Source organism: Peromyscus leucopus, chromosome 3, assembly GCF_004664715.2.
Source record: "Peromyscus leucopus breed LL Stock chromosome 3, UCI_PerLeu_2.1, whole genome shotgun sequence".
Taxonomy (NCBI): domain Eukaryota; kingdom Metazoa; phylum Chordata; class Mammalia; order Rodentia; family Cricetidae; genus Peromyscus; species Peromyscus leucopus.
The window spans coordinates 82,715,816-82,741,038 of NC_051065.1; the positions used below are offsets into that span (position 1 = coordinate 82,715,816).

The window sequence follows — 25,223 nt, forward strand, 5'->3', positions numbered from 1 at the left end:
AGTGAGAAAAAAGTCTAATCCATCTAGTGCGACTCCTGTGTAATGTAGAGACTACCTTCCGTGGAGCCTCAGCATGAGGGAAGCTTTGTCCTGCTTGGCCTCCTGAACTTCTCTTCACTGCCTTCCCAAGATACCTGGACATTCTTTTGCAATCCATTAGAAAATATTAAATTTGTATTTTGTCCCTGGCTTTCTTATTCTCTATAAGTGAAGGTTTTAAAAAATAGTATTTATTGACAGCAATCTGTTTTATTTCATTTGCAGGAAATAGTAAGTTTTTAAAAGTGTTTATAGTTCTTCAGAGATCCAAACACATCATTTCAAGACAGAGAGAGGGAGAGAGAAAGGAAACAGAGAGAGAGGAAAGGGATGTTTTAGATACTGTCTGTTGCTATCATAAAACACTGACTGAAATCATCTTGGGGAGGAAAGGGTTTATTTGGTTTACACATTTGCATCACAGTTCATCATTGGAGGAAGCCATAGGAGGAGTACAAGGCAGGAACCTGGAGGCAGGAACTAAAGCTGAGACCATGAAGGAATGCTGCTTGCTCCTCCCAGCTTGCACAGCCTACTTTCTTATACATCTGTCCAGGGGTGGCACTGTGCACAGTAATTTAGGCCCTCCCACATCAGTTATCAGTGCCCCATAGATATGCTTACAGGTCACTCTGATAGAAACAATGCCTCAGTTGAGGTTCCCTCTTACCCTGTGATTCTACTTTATGTCAAGTTGACAAAACTTAACCAAGACAGAAAAGAGAGAGGCTGGAGGAGGGAGGAAAGAAAAGAGAAGAGAAGAAAGCAAGAGAGGGGAAGAAGGAAAGAAGGGCGGGGGAGGAGGAAAGGGACAGAAAACGTACATCTTCCAAGTCACTTGAACTCAAGCCAGCCATGTGCAGAAGGGCTGGGGTAAGGGGGTGAGATGAGGAAGATCGGCAAAGGTGTATCAAAATGACTCTTTTTGTATGTTGACTGCATCATGAAATGCATAGAGTATAATTATATCTTAATGTGTCACAATGCTTTTTTGAAGTCTGTATTTCTATAACAGTGCTTTATTTTCCCCCCACAGCCAGAGTATCAGTGGAATGTTCTTAACCAGCTTCCTCCACATGTACAGCACAAGGCACATGGTAAGACCACAGCTTTAATGGGCATTCTTTCATTTTTACATACAAATGGGATCTTTAGGGGAATGCCTACTCAATATCCAGCTGTACTAGGGAAGGACTTCCTGTGAAGTTCTGTCGCACACACAACTCTAATTTGGTGGTCTGAAGTGAACTCCTTCAGACAATGTTGAAATGCCGAAAGAAATGTATGTCTCAATTCTCTCTTCTGCTCCTATTCCAGACTCAGAGTTAGAGACTTAGAAATGAGAACTTTAAGTAAAGCCATATATAGTAACATCAACAGCACCCTGATTGTACCCCAAGGACAGAAGCAAACCCACAGCCCAGGAGGATTCCAGACAGACTGTTCATTTTGTTGGTCTCATGTAGACAAATAGCTTCAAACCCACTCTGTAGCTAAGGATGAGCTTGAACTCCTGAACTTGCTATGGTGTCCTAAGAGCCAGGATTACAGGTGTGCATCACCAAGCCCAGTGAACAGTGTGTTTCCAGGAGTGGGTAGTATGAACTGAGTTATGGTTAGAGTCCCTCTTTCATTCTCATCCATTTAAAGCCTTCTATGACACACACTGACTCCACCTTGTTCATTTTGAGATGTGATTTTTTTCTAAAAACCTCAAGATAAGCTCTGTAGCTTCAACAACTACTTGAAATGTTATCACATTTGTTAATTCAAAGCTGAGACGATTTTAGTTTTTAACATGTTCCACCCCTCCAGCTCTGCTATCTGCAGTGCACATAGCTCCTCTCTTGGCCCAGCATCAATCCACGTCCACAGGTCTCTGTGGCAAGTATCCCATATTCCTGGCATCTCCAGTATCGTAGAGTCTCTATGGTCACCTTTGCTCTACCTTCACAGCTTCACACAATGGTCTCTGAAGACCTCCTTGCAGGGACTTGGATCTTGCTACACATTGCCTGGCTTCAGCTGCTGTGTGAAACCATGGAATGGAACAGGACTCCATGACGCTTTGTCTTTCATGAACCTTGTCTTTCATGCCGCTAACGCAACACCACATGGATGACACTGCCAAGCTCTGCTGCCGTCATTAGATATAACCTGGGATGCTTGGAGCACAGTTGCATCAGCTTCTGTGCTCTAAGCCTGGGAAAGCTCTCTCCTGAGCTTCCACCTCTGAGGAACAGGAAACTCTCTCAGGTGCTTTCTTAGTCCAGGCTTTCTCTTTTTGTGTAAATTTGAATTTTTATAAATTGGAGCCTTTAACGAGTGGGTCTTATCTTGAAGTCACATTTTACACTGTTCTAGTGCCGAGTGCCATCTTTCTTCTCAGTGGAGCTGCTCTACTGAACGAGTGTAGGTGCTTTGTTGTCTGCACTCTGTGTGAAACCATAATCTTGCTCACATTCCTTCCTCAACCAAACAAATCAGTCCATTGTCTATAAATACAAGTTCTCAGGACACAGCTAGAATGTAGTCATAGTCATGTTCTTTGTCAAAACATCACACGAATGCCTCCTAATCCTTTTCTCTCTCTCTCTTTCTTTTTTTTTTCAAGACAGGGTTTCTCTTTGTAGCTTCTGTGCCTTTCCTAGAACTCACTTTGTAGCCCAGGCTGGCCTCAAACTCACAGAGATCCACCTGCCTATGCCTCTCGCGTGCTGGGATTAAAGGCATGCACCACCACCGCCCGGCTAGTCCTTTTCTAATAGAGCCCTCATTCTTCATTGAGATCTCATTATCTTCATTTTTCTTAGCATTTTTGTTTCCCAAGATCCCAGCAAAATGGCCACCAAGCTCTCCTCCAGGATTCTAGGGCTTTTGTAGTCCGGAGCACCAAACTATTGTCTGTTTCAGTGATAATGCAGTTCCAGAGACCCAAGAACTGCATTCTTACGTTTACACAGCAATCCCCCCACTTCTCTTGTAGGTACTAATTTTTGTCTAATTTCTCTTCTGTTGTGATAAAAGCTCTGACAAAAGCAATTAAAAGGGAAGGGTTTATCTGAGCTCATAGTCTGAAGTTAAACTGTGTAATTATGGAGAAGTCACAGTGGCTGCAGTATGGGATACCCTCTCATGTTGCATCCAGTCAATAAGCAGAGATAGAAATGACAGGCATGTGGCCCCTCAGGTCCCTCTTCCACTTTTGTACAGGATCCCATCTACGGAATGGTGTCTCTCACAGTGGGCAGTTCTTTTTGTCTCAATTAATGTAATCAAAGGAATCTCCACAGGCGTACCTGGAGGCTTTTCTCCCAGGTGACTCAAGACTTTGTCAGTTTGACAACGCTGATCACCACACAGCAGCCCGAGAGTAGTAAAGGCCATAGGTAACATTAGTATGACAAAGAAACACAAAAAGTGGGAATTCTATGATAAAGTATCCAGATATTTTTCAGACAACTAACTAGACTTTCATTTTGCTTTGCTTTCTACTACAGATAGATTATAATATAACCAGCAAGGTTTTGGGTTCCTTCCATAATGGAGAAATTTATTTGAAGGACATATTGTTAACCAGGACCATTGCATAAGGTCTGCAGTTTTGAAATCCAGTGAATTGCTACATGATATAATTTTCCACTTTCTATTGGTCTTCAATGAAAATAAGCTATTATTTCCATGTGCTACAGTTTTAGTCACTAGAAAATACAATACAATACAATTCTCTATAGAGAATTCACTAATTAGTCATTTATAAATCACTACTGCAGTCCTCTTAAACCAATGTTATGGAAAATAATAGTCACATAAAGTGTGAATTAGTTAATTATATTCATAACTTAAATAAAATAAATTAAATTAAATTTATCATCAGTCAAATAAGATCTATTGACATATCTGCCTAAGAAAATGTAGTGAGCTTTGTGATGTATAGACTTGTAACATAACAGTAGCTACAAGAATAACATTATAATCAAGAAAAATACTTACAATATACCAACTCCAGTAGTTTTATAGCTGTTTATTTTAATCTTCTGAGCAATACTATAACATAAATTTGTTTTATGACATATATAAGGAAATGAGCACAGAGAATTTTAGTAACATTTAAATTTCAAAGGGCAATTTAGCACAATTTAGCACTAAAAATCTACATTCTTTTATACACAGGATTGCAAACCTTGGGATTTCAATTTCAATCAACAGTGTCTTTGAAAGCCTACTCCCATCTCTATATTAGATATGTGAAAAATGAGAATGTGGGCTCTTATTTGGATAATGTTTAATTCTCAAGAATTTCATCTTCCTATGACTCACAGCATGCATTATAGCTTTCTCTAAAATTTTTCATTATAATTAAAAAGTAATAAACTCATTCTATAAACAACACAATTGCTCTAAAGGAGGGGATGAAACCGCTATGTAACACAAATAGAAGGTTTTGTATTTTCTTCATCTGATATTTAGACTATCACAGGTAAAAGACATAGTACTGTATATAATTATTAATGAACATATCATTACCTAACCAGTGCATGAAAGGCCTGGCAGAACCTCGCAGAGTAGCTGCTGTTGAAGGCTGTCATTCTCTGTCCCCACATAGCCCTGTCACTGACTGTGGCTGGATACAGCAGGAGGAAGAGTATCTGTGGGTTACTAAATAAGTTCCTTACTCGGAATTAACTGCTTGTGTTCCTGCTGCCCCCTGTCTACTCTGTAATTGTTTCAGAGCTCACATTAGGCTGTATTCAGGAAGTCTCTGAATTCGTCCTCATGACAATGATTCCTATGTGGTCACTAGCTTTACCAGTGCATCTTGCTGTGCTTTGGTTTATCTGATTGAGAGTCCCTTTAGGTCTGTAGTTTTAACAGTTGTTTAGAATTTTCACATAACAACTTAATGGTAATGATTACTAAGAAATCATAGGTTTAAATGTTTGATTATACATTGTCTTAGCTTTGTTCCTATTGCTGTGATAAAGGACCCTGACAAAAGCAACATAAAGGAGAAAGGAGTTATTTGGCTCACAGTTCTGCTTACAGTTCCAGAACAATGGATTAATCTCTCTCTTTCATTCTCTCCAGGACCCAGCCTATGAAATGGTACTATTCACATTCAGAGTGGCTCTTCTCACCTCAGTTAACCTAAATATGAAAATCCCTCACTGGCATGCCTACAGCCCAACCTAATCTGGACAGTTCATTCTAAAGTGTATTAAATGACAATTAAAACTGGCCATCACACCGGGCCGTGGTGGCGCATGCCTTTAATCCCAGCACTCAGGAGGCAGAGCCAGGCGGATCTCTGTGAGTTCGAGGCCAGCCTGGCTACAAGTGAGCCAGGAAAGGCGCAAAGCTACACAGAGAAACCCTGTCTCGAAAAACCAAAAAAAAATAAATAAATAAAAAAAAAATAAAAAAATAAAATAAAATAAAACTGGGCATCACATGCATCTGATTGTTTAATGATAGTAGTCCTTGTTTTAGTATCTGACTAACAAATTTATCTACTATTCAAGAACATAGCATGTTTAGATTGGAAATACTAGGAATAAAGTGAAGGAAGGGAAATTGAGTAAAAAAAATTTGATATTAGATTCTCTTTCTGATAATATATAAACAAAAGTTACTTCTTAGAATTCATGTATATATTTTTTTAAAGTAGTTTACTTCTGTGGTCAAGAATGGCTCCAAGAAGTGTGACTATTTTTTATTTTTTATTTCTTTTTCTTAACTAATGTGTAGCTATATGTGAGGTACAGAGTGGTATTTCAGCACACATGTGGTTCACACTGATCAATCAGAATGGTTAGCACTCTGTCTACTCACCATTTCTCGGGATCTAGAATCCTTGAGATCTTCTAGCTCCTCATAAGATGTAAGAGGTTGCTGTGTGCTCCAGTCACCCACAGTTCTGTGTTTTGATATTCACTATCCACTTTCCTGTATTCTCCCCAATCCTAGCCACCCTTCTTAGCATCTAGTGATTACTAACATCCTCTCTTCTGTTTTGAGATAAAAGACTTTAGCTTTCATATGTAAAAGAGAACATCTGACATTTGTCTTTTTGTGGCTGGCTCATTTCACTTACCATAACCTTCAGTTCTATCCATTTGGATGTAGATGACAGGGTTTTGTTTTGTTATGATTCAATAATATTTTATCATGTACATAACCCACATTTCTTTATCCATTTGCCCATTAATAGATGCATAGTGTCTTAGTTAGGTTTTTATTGCTGTAAAGAGATATCATGACCATGGCAACTCTTATAAAGAAAAACATTAATTGGGGTGGCTTGCTTACAGTTTCAGAGGTTCAGTCCATTATCATCATGGCAGGGAGCATGCAGGCAGATGTGGTGCTGTAGGAGTAGCTGAGAGTCCTCAGTCTTGTAGGCAACAGGAAGTTGACTGACACATTGGGCAGTAGCTGAGCATAACAAACCTCAAAGTCCACCCCTACAGTGACACACTTCATCTCACAAGGCCATACCTAGTCCAACAAAGCTGCACTGCCTAGTAGTGCCACTCCCATGAGATTATGTGGGTCAATTACATTCAAATTACCAGATTCTACTCCTTGGCCCCCCTATAAAGTTGTAACAGTATCATCATGCCAAATGAATTCAGTCCAACTTCAAAAGTCCCCATAGTCTAAAACAGTTCCAAACTTGTTTCAAAGTCCAAAGTCTGTTCTGAGACTCATGAAATCTCTTAACTGTAATCCCCGTTAAAATTAAAATAAAAAAGCAGATCACATATTTCCAACATAAAATGGCACAGAATAGACATTACCTTTACAAAACATAGGAAAGGAATTATAGCAAGGAAATATTGGACCAAAACAAGACTGAAAATCAGCTGGGGAAACTCCAAACTCTGCATCTCCAATTCCTTTCAACTTCGTTGACTGCAACCCCTTGGGCTGGTTTCACTCCCTGTTAGCAGCATTTCCTGACAGATATCCCAAGACCCTGGCATCTCTAATATCTTGGGGTCTCCAAGGCAATCCAGTCTTCAACTTCACAGTTTCACACAATGGCCTCACTGAGCCTCCATTCAGGGATATCCCTGTTACATGTCTGGCCTCAGTGGCTTTATTCCATATTCCCCTTTTTTTCCATCCTTAACTCTAAAGCCAGAGCCATGTGGCTGATGGTGCCAAGTTCTGATGCTTACTGGGCTGGATCATGGCCCCCTTGTTCAATTATATCTTCACTGGCTTTCTTTTACCCTTTACTGCCTAGGCTTAACTGTCCTTTAACTTGCTCTGTAGACCAGGCTTGCCTCAGACATCTGCCAGCTTCTCTTTTCCTAGTGCAGGGATTAAAGGTGTGCCCCACCAAACCTGGCTCTAAGCTTTTCTTTAGTTCCTTTTCACAAGTTGGAAACTTGGTAGGATCTTGCCCTGGGTCACCACTCTCTTTATTCCATTTATTGATCTGTTTATCCCCTTGAACACGACTTAACTCCATTCCACTTCCTGGTACTCTTTTTCTCCTCAAAATTTACATTTTGTAATTTACCCTGCTCAGCTTGCTCCTTTTCGTTATAAATCTTCATTAGAGTTAACACTAATAACCACACAACTATACTAGGTTGTTTGAGATTTCCTCTGCCAATGGAGTTAATCCAAAACTCTTCACTTCAACCGCAGGCAGACTCTTCAGACAAGGGCAAAAGGCAGCCACTTTCTTCACCAAAACATCACAAGAACAATCTCTAGGCAACATACTAAAATTCTTCTCTGAAAACTCTTGAGGTACCCCCCCCCCACAGTTCATCAAATCATACTCAGCACCACTGTCTTCCATACTCCTACTAATATGGCCCACTATGTAATGCTTAAAGCAGTGAACTGCTTCCCTAACCCAAACTCCCAAAGTTCATATTACTCCAAACAAAATCATGGTCAGACCTATCATAGGAATACCCCAGTCCCTTGCTTCCCTAACCCAAACTCCCAAAGTTCATATTACTCCAAACAAAATCACAGTCAGACCTATCATAGGAATACCCCAGTCCCTAGTACCAACTTCTGTCTTAGTTAGATTTTTCATTGCTGTGAAGAGATATCATAACCATGGTAAATCTTAAAAGGTAAACATTTAATTGAGGGGGCTTGCCTACAGTTTCAGAGGTTCAGTCCATTATCATCATGGCAGGGAACATGGCAGCATGCAGGCAGATGTGCTGAAGGAGTAGCTAAAAGTCCTACATCTTGCATGCAACAGGAAGTTGACTGGCGCACTGGCTGGTATCTTATCCTGAACATAAGAAACCTTAAAGCTCACTCTCACAGTGCACACTTCCTTCAACAAGGCCACACCCACTCCAACAAAGCCACACCTCCCAATAGTACCATTCTCTATACGATTATGGGGACCAAATACATTTAAACTACCACACATAGCTTGAATCCATGGTTGTGCTACTGAGGTGTATTTTTAATACACTGTTTTCTTCCCTAGGTATATTTCTACAAGTCTGAACATTTTACCTTGTGTTAGATCTACAAAAAATGTGGATATTTTGTGTGCCATCAATTGTCATGTGTAACTTAAAGATCAGAAAATACTGTTGCTCTTAGTTTCCTGTTTCTTTTTTTTTAATTTCTGATTAATGGAAGTAATAAAAGTAATCATTTTTATCACAGTATCTTCCATTGTAATTATTCCTGTTATGAGAACTAAAGCTAAATGATAGGGTTTTTTAATACCTTCAATATTTATATAGAAATAACATCATACATCTTATTTTGTTCATTTTTATAAACAAGGCTACATTTAAAATTCTATTTTTAAAGTTAGCACAAAAGATAATGGGTTTCACTGTGGCATTTTTAAACATAGGTTTCATTGTATTTTGTTCTTATTTGTTCCCCTCCCTCATCCTGACCTGTCTTCTGGTCCTCTCTTCTGCTTGCTTATCACATGTATTCTATTGACCTCTCTTCCCCATCCCATTAGGATTTCCTCCTTCCCTTCTGATGACTACAGATTTACTGGAAATGCCTTTGTTATATTGAAGTATATTTTTTCTATTGTTACTGTCTTTGGGACTTTTATCATAGAAGGGACATTAACTTTGGTTAAATGTATTTTTTTAGGTGACATGAGAATATTGTATGATCTTGTCTTGAAGTTTCTTTACACTAATTGACTTGTGTGTATGGAACCAGCCCTGCATCTCTGGGATGAAGCCTGTTTGCTCATGGTGTATGATCTTCTTAATGTTATTGAATTCACAAGAATGTATTGAGGATTTGTGCATCGATGTTCATGAAGGAAGTATGAGCACAATTTATGCTTCTCTTTTGTCCTTATTCTGTTTGGATATTGGGGTAATATGGGCTTCACCAAATGACTTTGATAGTGTTCCTTCCCTTCTTGTTTGTCTATCAGTGTGGGGGAATACTAGTGCTAGTTCTATCCATCTAGTCCTGTATTTTTCTTTGTAAGTAGATCTTTTATTCCTTCTTCAAACCTGTCATTTGTTTGGATCTTCTTAAGTTTTTAAAATATGTCCTTGAAATCACTTTGATATCTCATATGTGTCAAGGAATTTATCCATTTTTTTTCTAGAGTTCTCTGCTTTTTAAAATTTTTTTTTTGTGTAATGTTTTTTTCTATGTTTTTTCCTAATGATCCTCTGGATTTCACTGTCATCTGTTGTCATATCCCCCTTTGATTTTATTGATTTAGATCTTCTCTCTGTTTCTTTTGTTTAGTTTGTGTAGGGTTTTGTCTTGCTTCCCTTCTGTAGCTTGATATATTAATTTTCATTCTTTGCCTCTCAGTCTGTGGTGTTCTTACCAGAAAGCTGTGTCTCTTAGAGACAACAGGTGATTGGATCTAGTTTTCTCTTCCAGTCGTCCAGACTGGGTCTCTTGATTGGGGAGGTGAGACCATTTGCATTTAAGATTTCATTTGGAGATATTTGCCAATTTCTTCAATTTTGTGGTTGTTTCTGCCTGGCTGGATTACTGTTTGATCTGTTTCTTCTGTCTGTCTGTATCAAGGGCTGGTTCGCTGTGTGGGATGAGATGAATTTCCTGTTAGTTCTCCTTTGTTTAGTTACTCCTGTCATGACATTTATTCTTTCATATGCTGTCATTGTTGAGGAGACTTGTGTTTGTGCTTCCAAGGCCTCCTAAGGGTTTAATCACCCTGATGGAAAGACGCAGCTGTGAATGTCAAGCAGACCGCTGGGCTTCAGAATTTCCAGGTTCTATAGCAGTAATCAGAAATAGATGTCTGCAGGGGTTGCCTGACCTCAGTCTCAGGACTGTCAGACTGCAGGATTATTGACATTCATGAGATCTGCTCCTGGCAGCCCACAGCAGAGCTAGGTACTCTAGCCTTGGCATCATCTGTCCTCCAGCGTTTCACAGCTGCTTTCAGAGGCTGTCCATTGCACTGTGGCAAATTAAATTCAGGTTTCTGGGGTCTTGTGATTTTTTTTCCTGTGTTAATGTCACCAGGGTAGCTGTTTTAAACAATAGGTCCTTGCTGTAGATGGCACATGACCCCTGTCCTCCAAGCCATACAGAGTGACAAAATGAGATTCCTACACATTGCAGAGATCTCTGTCTCACCAGAACCCACAACTGGCTTTGAGGCTGTTGAGGCCCATGGCTTGCCCTGGGAACAGGACTGCCACTGTCTTTCCGAAGAGCTCTCCTGGCTGACCTTTTGGAGGAGACTTCTGCCTCCCTGCTTGGGGGCCCACATAGTTGGAGCTGTGGTTGGCTTGGCTTCTTCTCTGGATAATACTTTCATTTTCTTTCTACTTTTAAAATATTCTATCACTACCTTTGTGAACTTCCAACTCTCTGTTTTTGAAGAGAGTCTTTTTTTCTTTCTTCTCATTCTGATTCCTTCCCTTCACCAGGTCACATAGAGATGCCTGTAAGGCTACCATCTTACCTGGAAATGCTTCACACGCATTGTAAAAGGTAAACAAGTGATGGATGGTGAAATTTCAATACCAGCAGAATTTTTTAAATAATCAATGTCAGGTTCAAGAGTAAATGGAGAGTTGCATACTGTACGTAAACTATAAATTACATTTAGAAATTGTTACAGTCCATTCTTTACCTTGATAGGGAACATTGCTGGGAAGAGAGGATTTAAAATGCTCTTTTTAAGCCAGTTCTCTGCCTCAGCATGAGCCTAGCTCCTTGCCCACAGGTACCTTTTTCCCTTCTCTCTAGGCTACTGTCGGCTTCAAGGCAGCACAGCTGGCACATTCTGATTCCTCCCTACCTCCTTTACCACTCAACAGACAGTGTCTCCTGCAGTACCCCTAGTTCTGCAGAGACTGAGGGTATCCTGAAGAAGATTTAGGGGCATTTGGTCAGGGTCTTTGGGGTCCACATTTGTGAACCAGGAACTTTTGTTTGGGTGGAAAAAATGCTCACACAGCGAGGAAGGCTAGTTGTATCTGGAGCAGGGATGGAGCTGAATACCACCTGGCATAACCCTCCAGTCAACTAACTTCCAGCCTTGAGCTCATCCATTGTCTGTGGTTAGTTTGAATGCTTTGGAGACACATTGAAATCAATGAACATTCCCAAAGCGTTGGAGAATTGCCTGCTTCCTCTCTGAACATCACAAAACAATGAGCTTTTTCATGTGTTGAAATCCACAGATGTTAATGAGCGACAGCTTCCGTTTACAAAGGTGATTTTACAAAGCAGATTTCCATCTCCTTTCATGTGCTTTGGGGGTGGGATGGGGAATTGCTTTCATATTTCCAGAATGACTCTGGCATAACAGAGTTAGTCCATCTTGAAAACACGCTGCTTGTTTGTTTTCTTCAAACGTCAGAGAGCTCTGGCTGGCTGCATAGCATGCCTGGCCCTGGAGTGCACTGTCAACTTCTCTTGTGGTGCGGAGTGGGAGTTTGCTTAATGACTTAGAAGGTTATGAAATAAGGACTTGTGACAATGTGCTAGAAGTAGAAAAGACCAGTGCCTAAACATCATAGTTGACCATTTCTACCACTCTGAACACCGGCTAGACTTGTTTTGTAGGAATGGAATACACAGACCAAAAACTAGTTGGTTTCAGAGAGCAGAAACATTCTTCCTAGTGGTTTCAAATCAGGGTGTTGACAAGGTCATGATCCCTCAAAAAACTCTGTAAGGGAGGTTCCTGCCTTGCCTCTTTCAACTTCTGGTAGTTCCAGGTATTCTGAACATGAATTGCTTTTCTCATCATTGTAACGAAATATCTAACAAAAAGCAACACAAGAGAGGAAGGGTTTATTTGGGCTTAGAGTTTGAGCCACCCCAGCAGGGAACACGTGGTCTCAGGAGCAAGAGCAGCTGGTTTTACTGAGCCAGCTGTGAGCAAGCAGGATAAGATGAATGCTGGTGTTCCACTCGCTCTCTGTTTTATTCGGTGCAGAACCCAAGTCCATGGATGGCCCTTGCCCACATTCAAGTAGATCTTCCCAGCTCAATTATACCTTTCTAGAAACACCCTCACAGACATGTCCAAGGGATTGCCTCTCAGGTGAAGAAAAGTAAACATTGTAAACAGCCATCACGGGTCAGCTCAGCTCCTATTTGTACCTTCCTTTTACATGACCATCTTCCTCTGTGTTCATACTCAAAACTCCCTTTTACCTGAAATACATTGGTTCTGCTGAGTGGCAGGTAACTCTGAGGAGAGCTACCTTATCACCACGCAGTCTCATATGCAAAGATGTATTTCCAGACTTTGGGAATTAAAGGTCTCTTCTCCAGGGTACAATTCAATCCATAATACTGACCACATGGCAAACATTATTTTAGGTGCTTTGTGTATACATATAATACTTGATCACAGCTTTATAGCAACCCTGTTAAGTAGCATGAATCCTAATTGGTCTTAATGAAAACCAAAGCCAGATATCAGCGTAAATGCTGACAGATCAGAGAAGCAGAGCAGCCAGATGCTAGAGTTCTTACCTCTACCAAATCCTCAGCCAGAAAGAGCTCTCAGCTCCTGTCTCCTCCCACCTTATATTTTTCTCTCCACCCAGCCATATGACCTCCCTAGTGCTGAGATTAAAGGCATGAGATCCTAAATGCTGGAATCAAAGGTGTGTGCCACCACTGCCTGGCTCTGTTGCTATTTTAGACTGGATCAGTCTTGTGTAGCCCAGGGTGGCCTTGAACTCACAGAGATCCATCTGCCTCTGGCTCTGCCTCTGCCTCCTGAGTGCTGGGATTAAAGGTATGTACTACCATTGCCTGGCCTCTATGGCTAACTAGTGGCTGGCTTTGCCCTCTGACCTTCAGACAAGCTTTATTTGTTAGAGCATACACAAAATATCACCACAACTGTCCATGTTTTATAAATGTGGAGATTTGAAGCACAGAAAGATAACATAACTTGTTAACATGCATACAGCTTGTTATTGTCTGGGGCATAGGAAAGTCTAGGTAGCCTGACAGCAAATCCCACATTAGGACTACCAAGAAATATGGACTATCCTGAACTAATAGTAGGTAAAATAAAATAAAGTCAAACATGCATGATTTTTAATTCTAATAAATTATAATATCTTATTTTGAAAACCAGCATCTTTAATTTTAAGTTTCTATGTTTTTTATAGCAGTTTTTATATTGTATCATTATAGATAATGCTTATGGTAGTAAAAACACTGGCTACTTGCTATTTCACTGTTCCTGTCAGGATGCAAAAACAAAGTGACTATATAAATAGCAAAGCTTACTCTGAGATACAAGAAACAGGATGTTTACAATTATACTTAGGATAGTATCCAGTACAGATAGGTTATTGAGAATATTTTCCTTGTAAAACACATTTTCCCTTATTCTACTAGTAATTAAAATAGAAAATCTCTCAAAAGTTCTGCTTATCGCTAAATGCAATGATTTTGCTAAAGAACTATTAAAGTATATATAAACATAAAAGCAATAAATATATTCCCATTGAAACATTAATTCACAATGTTGAATACTTTAATTAACAACTATATATATGTACCCAGTAGATGAATAAAGTTAGATAGTGATATATATATTATAAATAGATGATAACTAGGTTATAGGTGAATAGACAATGGATAGGTAGATAATATATGATAGATGGATAGAGAATGGGTTGTTAGATACTGTATGATAAATAGAAGATATATACACAGCTGAATGATAGATGATAGAGAATATATAGAAGGTAGGTTCATGTTGGATGGATAGACAGATTATAAACTGATAGAACGTAGATGGGCAGATAGATGATACATACAGATAGATGAAAGATAGATGTTAGAAAGATAGATAATAGATCAATGATAGGAGGTGATAGGTGATATATAGACAGTATATAGAAAGATGATAGATATTAGAATAATATGTAGATAAAGAGGGATATGTGACAGATATATTGATGGATAGAGATATAGGGTTAGCTAGGTGATAGGTAATAGATGATAGATGTATTGGTAATAGCTGTGATGAAAGGTGATTGGTAGATGATTGATAATAGATGAACAATAAATAGATGATAAATAATAGATATATAGATGATAGATAGCTATGATGATAGATAATAGAGAGTAATAAATGATAGTTGGTAATAGATGAATAGATAATAGATAATATATGAATAATTAATAAATATAGACAGATAATATATAATAGACAATATATAGACAGTAAATAGATGACAATTAATATAGACAGATGATGTATAATAGATGAACATATAGATAGATGACAGATAGAAGACAGATGGATAAATGGGTATGATATATAATTAGTTACTTAAATTAGTAAATTGCTTATGTTCTCTTAAACAGAAACTAAAGGCTTTTAGGAAGGAGAACAAGCTGTATATTATTGCATCTCAAATGGGAAGCAGGTTTGGGAAAACTGGCCTAGGTTTTAGGAAAACTCTATCTTCCCTTCAGAAAAAAAAAAGTATGACTTTGGTTTTGTCAAATTCCCATTCTGCTATGGGTTATTTCATGGCCACAGCCTCTTTCCAAAGCAAGATGATAAGGATCTTAGCTCTACCTATCTCAAAACAGCACTGGCCAAATGACAAGAGGGCCTTTTAAACATGCCTGCAGACAGGAGCCCTTAGTGTATTCAGTCCTAACCCCCTTAGTTACACTGGTGAATTACGCTTCAGTGTGACAATTATTTATCTTCTTAATGCACAGAAAGCTTCTAGCTTTGGCTTCTCCATTGTTATGACTTACTATAATAAGAAGTGTTGTCATATTACATAATCACATGCATCTTGCTTCTCTTTAAGGAGTGTGTAATAACATTTCTGCGTCTTATTTCTGAAGGAGTGTGTAATGACCTCTCCTCTCTGTCACAGTACTTCGTCAGTTACCTTTTTTATGATGGCCATACTTTTCTGAAACCTGTTTTTTTTTTAAATCTTCTTGAAATGAAAATATAAGTACATCATCTTCCCTCCTCCTTTTCCTCTTTTTAATTCTTCCCATGTACCCCCTCACCTTCTCTCAAATTCATGGCTTGTATTTTTAATTGTTGTTACATGTCTCTCTCTCTGTGTATATATATATATTATAATAAATTTACAAATATGTAAATGTGTTAACATATTTAGGAATACATATTTATATATGTTTACATATGTATTTCTAAATGTATAAATATAATCTGCTAATTCTATATAATGTTATTTGTTTGTATATGATTTCAAGGCTGACCACTTGGTATCTAAAACACATTGGGGACTTTTCCCTGGAGAAGGTTATTTCTCCCCTGTCAGCATACATACTTTTGTTGCCTATAGTTCTTTGCCTAGAGTTGTGGCCCCATGAACTTCCCCCTTCCATGGTAGCCTACCTGTTGGTGTCATCTTTGTGCAGGTCATTTTTTAGGCAACCATCTGATGAGACTTCATGGGTGTAACCTCTGACCTTTCTAGGAGACAGTCTCATAGCAAACTCCCTGTTCCTCTGGCTCTTACAACCTTTCTACCCCCTCTTCTGCTAGAATCACTAAACCTTAGATGCAGGAGCTGTGTTGTAGATATTACAGTGGGGGCTGGGCACCACATCATCACTTGTTCTTTGCGTGTTGATGGCTTGTGGTTTTCTGTACTGATTTTTATCTGTTTCATAGAGATGTTTTTTTAGATGGAGAAAACTAACATTTTCCTCATGGCTTTTTTTTTTTTTTTTTAACAAAGATGTTAGCTTTTCATGTCTTGGGTATTCCAAGTGCAGGCTATCAAACATAAATACTCAATATATTTCTATGTTATGATGAATAAATGAAACATGTTCTTTAATGACAACTCTATTCTTGTTTCCTGCAGCCACGTGTAAACTTCTGGTTCTATCTTCTCTCTCGTGCTCACTTATGCTGTTCTATCCAAAGCCTATGAAAATATGTAAACACTTTCAGCTTCAGCTTCATACTGCACTAACAAATTTTACAAATTATGGTATTTTCTGTGGCTTTTACAATACAGTCAGTACCATTTTACCCTTCTTTTAGTTTTTTTTGAGACAACATATTGCTCTTTAGTGCCCACTGGTCGAGGTCAACCTCCTACCTCAGCCTCTCAAGTACTGAATTCCAGGCATGTACTAAGGAAACATTTTAACCAGCAATTGTGTGCATTTGGCAAGTGCTTTTTCTTTGGGGGGAGGGTAAGCCTGAGAGGTAACAGTAGAGATGATTTACCTTTACAAGCAAATGCCCAAGCCACTGCAACACCAGAGAGAATGAGAATTCTGATGTAAAATATTCTTCTCCATTCATGATTAGAATTAGACCATTCTGATTGCCTCAATGGTTAGCCTGTGTTAGTACTTGAAACAATGACTGTCGATTGCCCACCTTTAGATTTCTGAATAAGTGTGTGGGGAGTTCATGAGTGAAATATCTCTCCTTTTGGCCAACCCAGAAGTTTATGTTTTCTATCCCTATGCCAGAAGAAAATCGAAATTTAAAAATGTAATCTGAATCATTTTCTTACTGTCTTTCATAGGTTTCTCCTCGGAAAGGAAATTCAACCAATAGATGCACGCGCTAGCAGAGATGAGCGATGGGCTCTCAGCTGTGGCCACTTTGCTTCTGCAGGACAGCTATGCATGTTCTTCTCTGAGCTCTGTCCCTGGTTATCTTCCTTGTGGCCCAAATACAGGAAAAATCAGGACCACTGAGACACGAGAGAGCCGAGAGACACTCCGTAACCAAGTCCCGATTCTCTCCACAAATGAGACAGGGCAGCTGATTGCATTACATGCTGTTCCTCAAAACTCTCTTCAACTAACTGCTGATGGGTTTTCAAAGATGATTCCAGGACTTACGTGACTTCAGCTATGGTGTTGTGACGTTATATGCTGATTTAGAATGTACAGATATCAAGCCAGGCAAGGTGGCACATTCCTGTAATTCCATGGGAAAGTTGAGGCAGGAGGATTGCAATGAGTTCGAGACCAGCCTGGGTTGCAACACAAGTGCCAGATCAGCCAATTCTCCATCTCATAAAATTAATAATACACGATATAGTCTTTGGGAGAAAGCCTTCTTCCATAATGGCTAACTTAGTTCTTCATCGATTTGACAGTTAGACTATTGATGAGTAATAAGTTCATTATTACTGAACTTTAAACTAAATGAATTTGAATAGACAATCAAAAGGCCTATAGACTCCCCTGATTAAAGGAGTGACACAAATTGAATAAAATGATAAACATGAAACTGTCCTTCCAATGGATCACTTTAAAAATTGTCAAAAGTCGTGAGCCTCTTTTGTCCTTAGGTAAATTGGATTATGAAAGAGTAATGTCCTGACAGGATGGTGATGGCCACCTTCTGTCTATATATAGTTAACAGGAATTGCCAAATATATGCATTGAAGTTCTGTCTCTTTGCCATCTTGTGGATTTGACCAGTGGTTTAAGAAAACTTAATTATGACTTTTTGAACTAATTAACCTGAAAATAATACATACCTAAGTTTTACTGCAGTTGAATTACAAAGGATCTATCAGATTTCTAAAAGAGTTCCTGTTTGTAAGAATGAATGTTCCTAACAAGAATGTGACATCTGCAAATATCTCACACTTCCAGATGAACTTAAATAAAACTAGGAACATCCAGGGCATGTGCAAATAAAACAACCGGATCTATCTAGCTTCACTTCCAAAATTATGCGGCTTGTCTAACTCAAACTATTTTTGTTTTAATTTGTGGGTGCACACTGCATAATGAGAAGGTTAAAAAAAAAGTCTTAGGAAACTAAACATTTTCCTTTTGGAGAAGCAGAATGATCCTGCCTCATTAGTTTCCAAGCCCTTTGTTTATGCAGCCATTTATCAGAAAGACAAGTCATCCTTGGGCATTACTTCATGTATTGAAAGGAAAAGTGATGACTCAGGGCCCTCAAGACCAAGTTCTCATCACAAAGGAGCTTTATTTGCCCCAGAGGTACAGAAGGCAGGGAATAAGAGACAAAGAGGGGGTTTAGGGACGAGAGAGTAGGGGAAGGTAACCAGGGAAAGGAGTCAGGGACATTTGTCCTACAGGACAACAGACTGCCTCTGGAAAGAGGGGAAACAGATGAGGCCATAGACAAATAAATGGTGGCTTATAAAGGTAAAATGGGAAACCTCATGTTAGAATGAGGTGTTTAATTTTAATTTGGCAAGTTAATTAGGTGAGCCAAAGGGGGCTTTTGATTGCTGAACTTCAGTACCTTGATTCAGCTACTTTGGTGGTCAGCCTCAGGAGGAGGGATTGGCCACATAAGGGAGTAGACTTTGGTGGATAGCTTTAGGAATATAATCTAATGGTTTTTAGCAAGGCAGGGGGAATGGGCGAGAAGGGCAAGGCCTGCCAGAGCCACATGCTAGCTACAGTAGGCTAGTATCCCTTCAAGTATTTCAGAAAAACAACTGTCAGCTCTAAGAAGGCATACGGCATATTGGAATTCCATTTCTTCAGATTGTTAAGAAAATCATTGTAATGTCTGTTTCTCCCGATAAATTAAGTCTATGAAGCAAGATGTGCTTATAGAATAAAAAATGTACACATAAGAAAACCCTCTTCACAGGCCAGTAACTAATGTCTGCAGCAATAAAATATAGTTTAACTATCCAACTTGACCCTATTACCAATTAACAAGGTGCTCAACACTGTCAAGAATGCATAAATGTTAACCTAGGGGAGGAATAGCCTAAGTTAATAAGAACTAATTTCATTTTTCTCCCAGGGTGGGGGGACTGCAAGTGTGAAAAGGGAACCCTTTATGCAGAATCAAACTGTTCCAGAGAGATTTCAATCCCCACTCTTCCTAAGTCCCTCTCCCCAGTAACATGTCTGGAGAATTCCCTGCTTGGGATCATAATAAGGTTCATTACCTCATATCTGTGGCTCTATTTTATTTTCACATAGAGTTTGTAGACATTAGTGAGGAACAGCTGTGTTGCTTTGAAAGGAAAGGAGGTCATGATGCCTGTCTGAGGACGGAAACATGAAAGTAGGCACACTTCAAGGCTCTGGGTGATCATGGAGAATTTGATCTTCAGCTTGAAGGTATCACATGAAGGGAGACATGTGTTCTTTTTGTTTTGGTTGTAACGTGTTTAGAAGAAAACTGCAGGTATGGTAACACCTGGGGCAGAGGTCAGCCTTGCTTCCTCCTTGCTGGCTTCCCTCTGTTTTATTCGCTTTAGGCTTTATTTTCTGTGGTGTAGTGTATTCACTGAGCTCTGACACCACCAAGAGAAGCATAATGATGTACTTGTGATGGCTGATCGATCTGAAGCTCACAAAAGATCAGTAATTTTCCCAGAGGCACGTGACCAGGAGGGGACAGAGCCAAGATTCAAAACCGAGCACAAAAGGGAGGCCCAGGTGTGTACATGTCACAGCTCTGTTTTCTAGGATACTCCAGAATGTTCTGTCCACTGTGGTGGTCCACTTGGTTCTCACTAAGTTCTATCATAGAGCATAGTTTTGAAAAAAATTTAGAGAAAATACTACATATTGTATGGAATTATTAAGTTACATCTTGAGTTAAGAGAAATCTTATGTAGAGTATGTGAAGAAAGTTAGATGTGCACAAAGTGTGCACTCCAAGTATGGGCATGTTGTTGCCTTTGGATTTCAACATTTTTAACAAAGGCCAGTCACTAGTAGAATCAGATCAAAAATATATATGGTAGGTTGTAGGTGGACTTTTCTGCCCTACCACCTGCTCGTGAAATAACCACACAGAGACTTATATTAATTATAAATGCTCAGCAGATAGCTTAGGCTTGTTACTGACTAGCTCTTACACCTTAATCCATATTTCTTATCTAAGTTCAACCACATGGTTCATGGCTTGTTACCTCATTTTCTATATAACCTGATTTCTCTGCATCTAGCTCCAGACTCTCAGACTCTGCTCTTCTCCTTCCCAGCATTGTCTCTGCCCCCAAAATCCTGCATAGATATTGGCCAATCAACTTTTTATTAGCAATGAGAGCAACACATATTTACAGTGTACAATGATTGTTCCACAGCAGTAGGTATTAAATATTGCAGTGTAATATTCAGTCCAACAGTCATGACTTACATGCCTTCTTATTTTAAGTGGCTCTGCTGCCTGTCTTCTTGAACTACATGTGGATGGATCCACATTTGGAGGAGAGGACAGAGCAGTTGCCAGCCCAAGATCTCCCCAAATTAAGGGTCCTGTTGTTCCTTTTTTGTTTGTTTATTTGTTTCTGCCATTTCTCTTTCATCCTGCCAAGATCCATATGACTCTAGTTCCTAGAGAGTGATTCTGTAGCATTAAGATTACAGCTACACTGAGGTTTCTTCCTCTGCCCAATTACTTGCACCCCAGTTACATACTTCAAAAGAAAAAAAAGTCATTATAATGTCTGTCAGTTATTTTTGGAATCATTTCTTCTGCTTAGTTTCTCTTTCATAGTATTCATTTTCCCATCTTCTGCTCCAAGAGAGAAAGCTACTATGAAGAACACTATATTAAGTTTACTTCTTAGTTACTGTGATAAAGCACTGACCAAAAGCAAGTTAGGGAAGAACAGAGTTGATTAAGCTTACAGGTAACAATGTATTCAGAGAAGGCACAACAGGATCTCAAGATAAGAACCTAGAAAAAGGAACTGAAGTAGAGAACATGCAAGGTTTACTGCCTTTCTTCCCATGACTTGCTCAGGTTGCTTTCTTATATAATCCAGGACCAACCAAGCATGAGTAGCACTAGTCACAATGGGCTGTGCCGTCCCACAACTATTAATCAAGAAAACTCCCCAAAGATAGGCCCATGGGCCAATCTAATAGAGGCACTTTCTGAGTTGAGGTTCCTTCTTCCCAGCTCACTCCAATTTGTGTCAAATTGACAAAACTAACCAGCATGGGCAGTTACACTCCTTTTCTTTGTGATTCTATAGGAGAGGAACTGTGTGTTATCATACACCTACACACTCCACACATCACGCACTCCCACCTACAGAACTGGCATATAAATATGCATGTTCTGAATGTACACACTATACTTAGTGTGTGTGTGTGTGTGTGTGTGTGTGTGTGTGTGTGTGTGTGTGTATCAATATGTTTATATAATATCACATAAATACAACATACATTCACACTCCTTGTTCCCCATGAGAATGATACACATAAACATACACGAAGTAAAGAACACTCTTCTTGTACCTCTGCCTCCTCAACCTTATAAGCCAACCACTTCAAGTACCGTATCAAATAGGGATGGAGAGAATAGATATCCATGTTTTGTTCCTGAATTTGGAGGAAATGAATTTCCCCTATTTGGTTGATTTCAGCTTGTTGTAAATTGCCTTTATTATGTTGAGGTATGTCCTTATAGTCCTTGTTTCTCCAGTATTTTTTATCATAAAGGGATGTTGCATTGTCAAAGGCCTTTTCTGCATGTAATGAGATGATAATGTGGTTTTTGTCTTTTAATCTGTTTATATGGTGGATTAAGTTTATTGGTTTACCAGCCACACTAGTAGAAGCCCATGAACTGTGGACTGGTGTCTGTGGAGCCCCCATGGGACTGGACTAGGCCCTCTGGATATGGAAGACAGTGTTTGGCTCAAACTGTTTGGGGGACACCAAGGCAGGGGGATCGGGATCTGTCCCTGGTCTATGGGCAGGCTTCTGGAATCTGGTGCCTGTGGTGTGACACCTTGCACAGTCCTGGTGCAGTGGGAAGGGGCTTGGACCTGCCTAGACTCAGTGTGCTAGGGTCTGCTGACTCCCCATGGGAGACCTCGATTTGGGGGTTGTGGGGTTGCGGGGTGGCTTGGGAAAGAGGGCTTGGGGTGGGAGGAGGGAGGAGGGGGTTTGTGGATAGTATGTGGAGTGAGTAGAAAATTTCTTAATAAAGAATGATGAAAAAAAAGTTTATTGGTTTACATATATTGGACCATCCCTTCATCTCTGGAATGAAGCCAAGTTGATCATTTTTTTTATGTGTTCTTAGATTTGGTTTGGAAGTATTTTGTTGAGAATTTCTGCATCTATGTTCAGAAGGAATGTTGATCTATAATTCTCCTTTTTTGTTGAGTTTTTCTGTGTTTTTGGTATCAGGAAAATAGTGACCTTCTAAAAAGAATTAGGAAGTGTTACTTTAATTTCTATTTTGTGGGATAATTTGAGGAATATCGGCATTAATTCTTCTTCGAAGGTCTGCCAAAATTCTACACTGAATCCACCTAGGCCTGGGCTGTTTTTTGGTTGGGAGATGTTTTAATTACTGTCTCTATTTCACTAGGGGTTGTGAATCTGTTTAAATTGCTTATTTCATCTTGATTTAACTTTGGTAGTTTGTGTATATCAAGAAATTCATCGTTTTGTTTTTGGTTTTCTCGTTTGGTGCCATACAAATTTTTAAAGTGTGTCCTTTGATTCTCTGAATTTCCTTGGTGTCTGTTGTAGTGTTCCCCTTCTCACCTCTCCTTTTATTATTTTGGATATTCTCTGTGTGTCTATGTTAATTTGGCTTAATGTTTGTCAATCTTATTAATTTTCTCAAGATATTAATTCTTCATTCCATTGATTCTTGATGTTGTTTGTTGTTTCATTAGTGTCAGCCCTGAGTTGGATTATTTTTTCCTGTGTGCTCTTTTTGGATACTATTTATTCTTGTTTTTTTAGAACTGTCATATGTTTCATTAAATTACTAATTTTACATCTCTCCAGTTTTTTGATGTAGGCACTTAGTTCAATGAACTTACCTCTTAGAATTGTCTTCATGGTGTCTTACAGGTTTGGGTACGTTATATATTTATTTTCATTCAAGTCTAAAGAGTTTTTAGTTTCCTTCTTGATTTTTGTCTTGACCCAATTTGCATTCAGTAATGAATTGCTCAATTTCCATGAGTTTGCCTACTTTTTGCTGTTTCAATTGCTGTTGATATCCAGCTTTATCCACGATGGTCAGATAGGATCAGGGTGTTATTTCAATGTTTTTCTTTGTATCTGTTGAGACTTATTTTGTGTCCTAATACATGTTCAATTTTGGAGAAAGTTCCATGAGTTGCCAAGAAGAAAGTATATTCTTCAGTATTTTGGTGAAATGTTCTGTAGATATCTGCTAGGTCCATTTGATTTATGACATCACTTAGCTCCCACATTTCTATTTTTATTTTTTATTTTATTTTATTTTATTTATTTATTTATTTATTTATTTATTTATTTATTTTTGGTTTTTCGAGACAGGGTTTCTCTATGTAGCTTTGCGCCTTTCCTGGAACGCACTCGGTAGCCCAGGCTGGCCTCGAACTCACAGAGATCCGCCTGCCTCTGCCTCCCAAGTGCTGGGATTAAAGGCGTGTGCCACCACCGCCCGGCCTAGCTCCCACATTTCTATGTTTAGCTTTGTCCAGATAAACTGTCTATTGGCAAGAGCAGTGTATTAAAGTCTCCCGCCATCATTGTGTGAGGGCCAATATATAATTTTAGCTGTAGTAGTGTTTCTTTTATGAACATGGGTACTCCTGTGTTTGGTACATAAATGTTTAGAATTATAATATCCTCTTGGCAGATTTTTCATTTAATGAGTTTATGATAGCCTTCCTATTTTTTATTTGAAGTCTATTTTTTCAGATATTTACATAGTTATATCTGATTCCTTCTTGGGTCTATTTGCTTGGAATATCTTTTTTCATACTTTTAAACAAGGATGATGTATATCCCTGATGGTGAGGTACATTTCTTCGATGCAGCAGAAAGTTGATTCTGCTTTCTAATCCAGTCTCTTACTCTGTCTTCTTATTGGGGAACTGAGACCACTAACACTGAGAGTTATTAGTGAGCAATGTTTTTTCATTCCTGTTATTTTGTTGCTACAATGTGATCATGTTACATTTCTTTTGTATTTTTACTGTTCTTGGATTATTTATTCTTGTGTCTTCTTGGGTGTAGTTACCCCTTAGATCAAAGTTTTCCTTCCAAGGCTTTCTGTAGAGCTGTACTGGTAAATAAAAATAGCTTAAATTTGTTTTTATTGTTGAACGTTTTTCTTTTTCTGTCAGTTTTGATTGCTGGTTTTGCTGGGTGTTGTGGGCTGTCATCTGTAGTCTCTTAGATCTTGGAGAACATCTGTCCAGGCTCTTCTGACTTTGAGAGTCTACATGCAAAAGTTGGGTGTTAGTCTAATGGTCCTGCCTTTATATATGACATGGTCTTTTCCTGTTGTAGCTTTTAATATCTTTTTTGTTCTATACATTTTGTGCTTTGTTTATTATTTGTGGTCAGGAATTTTTTCTGGCCCTGTCTTTTTGATGTTCTAAATGTTTCTTGTACCTTAATAGATACCTGTTTCTTTAGATTGGGGAATTTTTCTTCTATAATTTTGTTAAAAAATATTTTCTGTGCCTTTGACTGGGGTTTATTCTCATCCTTCTATCCCTGTTATTTGTAGGTTTGGTCTTTTCATAGTGCCCCAGATTTCCAGGATGTTTTGTACCTGGAATTTTTTTTTAAATTAACATTTTTCTTGAATGAGCTACCCATTTCTTCTATCTTATCTTCAGGTCCTAACATTTTTTCTTCCATGTCTTAGAGTTCGGTTGGTGAGGTTTTTGGTTGACATCCTAAGTTTTTTGTTTTCAGTTTGTCTTTCTTTAATGATTTTATTTTTACTTTCATGTCTTGAAACACTTTCATGGTTTCATTCCACT

At 38.8% G+C, this 25,223-nt stretch overlaps 1 protein-coding gene across 3 annotated transcripts in view; it reads left to right on the forward strand.

Moving 5' to 3' along the window:
* Window positions 1-19,973, forward strand: part of Tnip3 (TNFAIP3 interacting protein 3) — a 92,723-nt gene extending 72,750 nt beyond the window's left edge. Inside the window, exons 8-9 of one of the 3 annotated variants that reach the window (XM_037203790.1) lie at window positions 1,076-1,136; window positions 17,043-19,973. In XM_037203790.1, the coding sequence (XP_037059685.1) occupies window positions 1,076-1,136; window positions 17,043-17,074 (93 nt within the window). In that variant the 3' untranslated portion in view covers window positions 17,075-19,973. Of the gene's footprint in view, window positions 1-1,075; window positions 1,137-5,127; window positions 5,324-17,042 lie in introns of those variants that run through there. The other 2 variants (XM_037203788.1, XM_037203789.1) reach the window with 2 other exon arrangements.
* The last annotated feature ends 5,250 nt before the right edge of the window (window positions 19,974-25,223 follow it).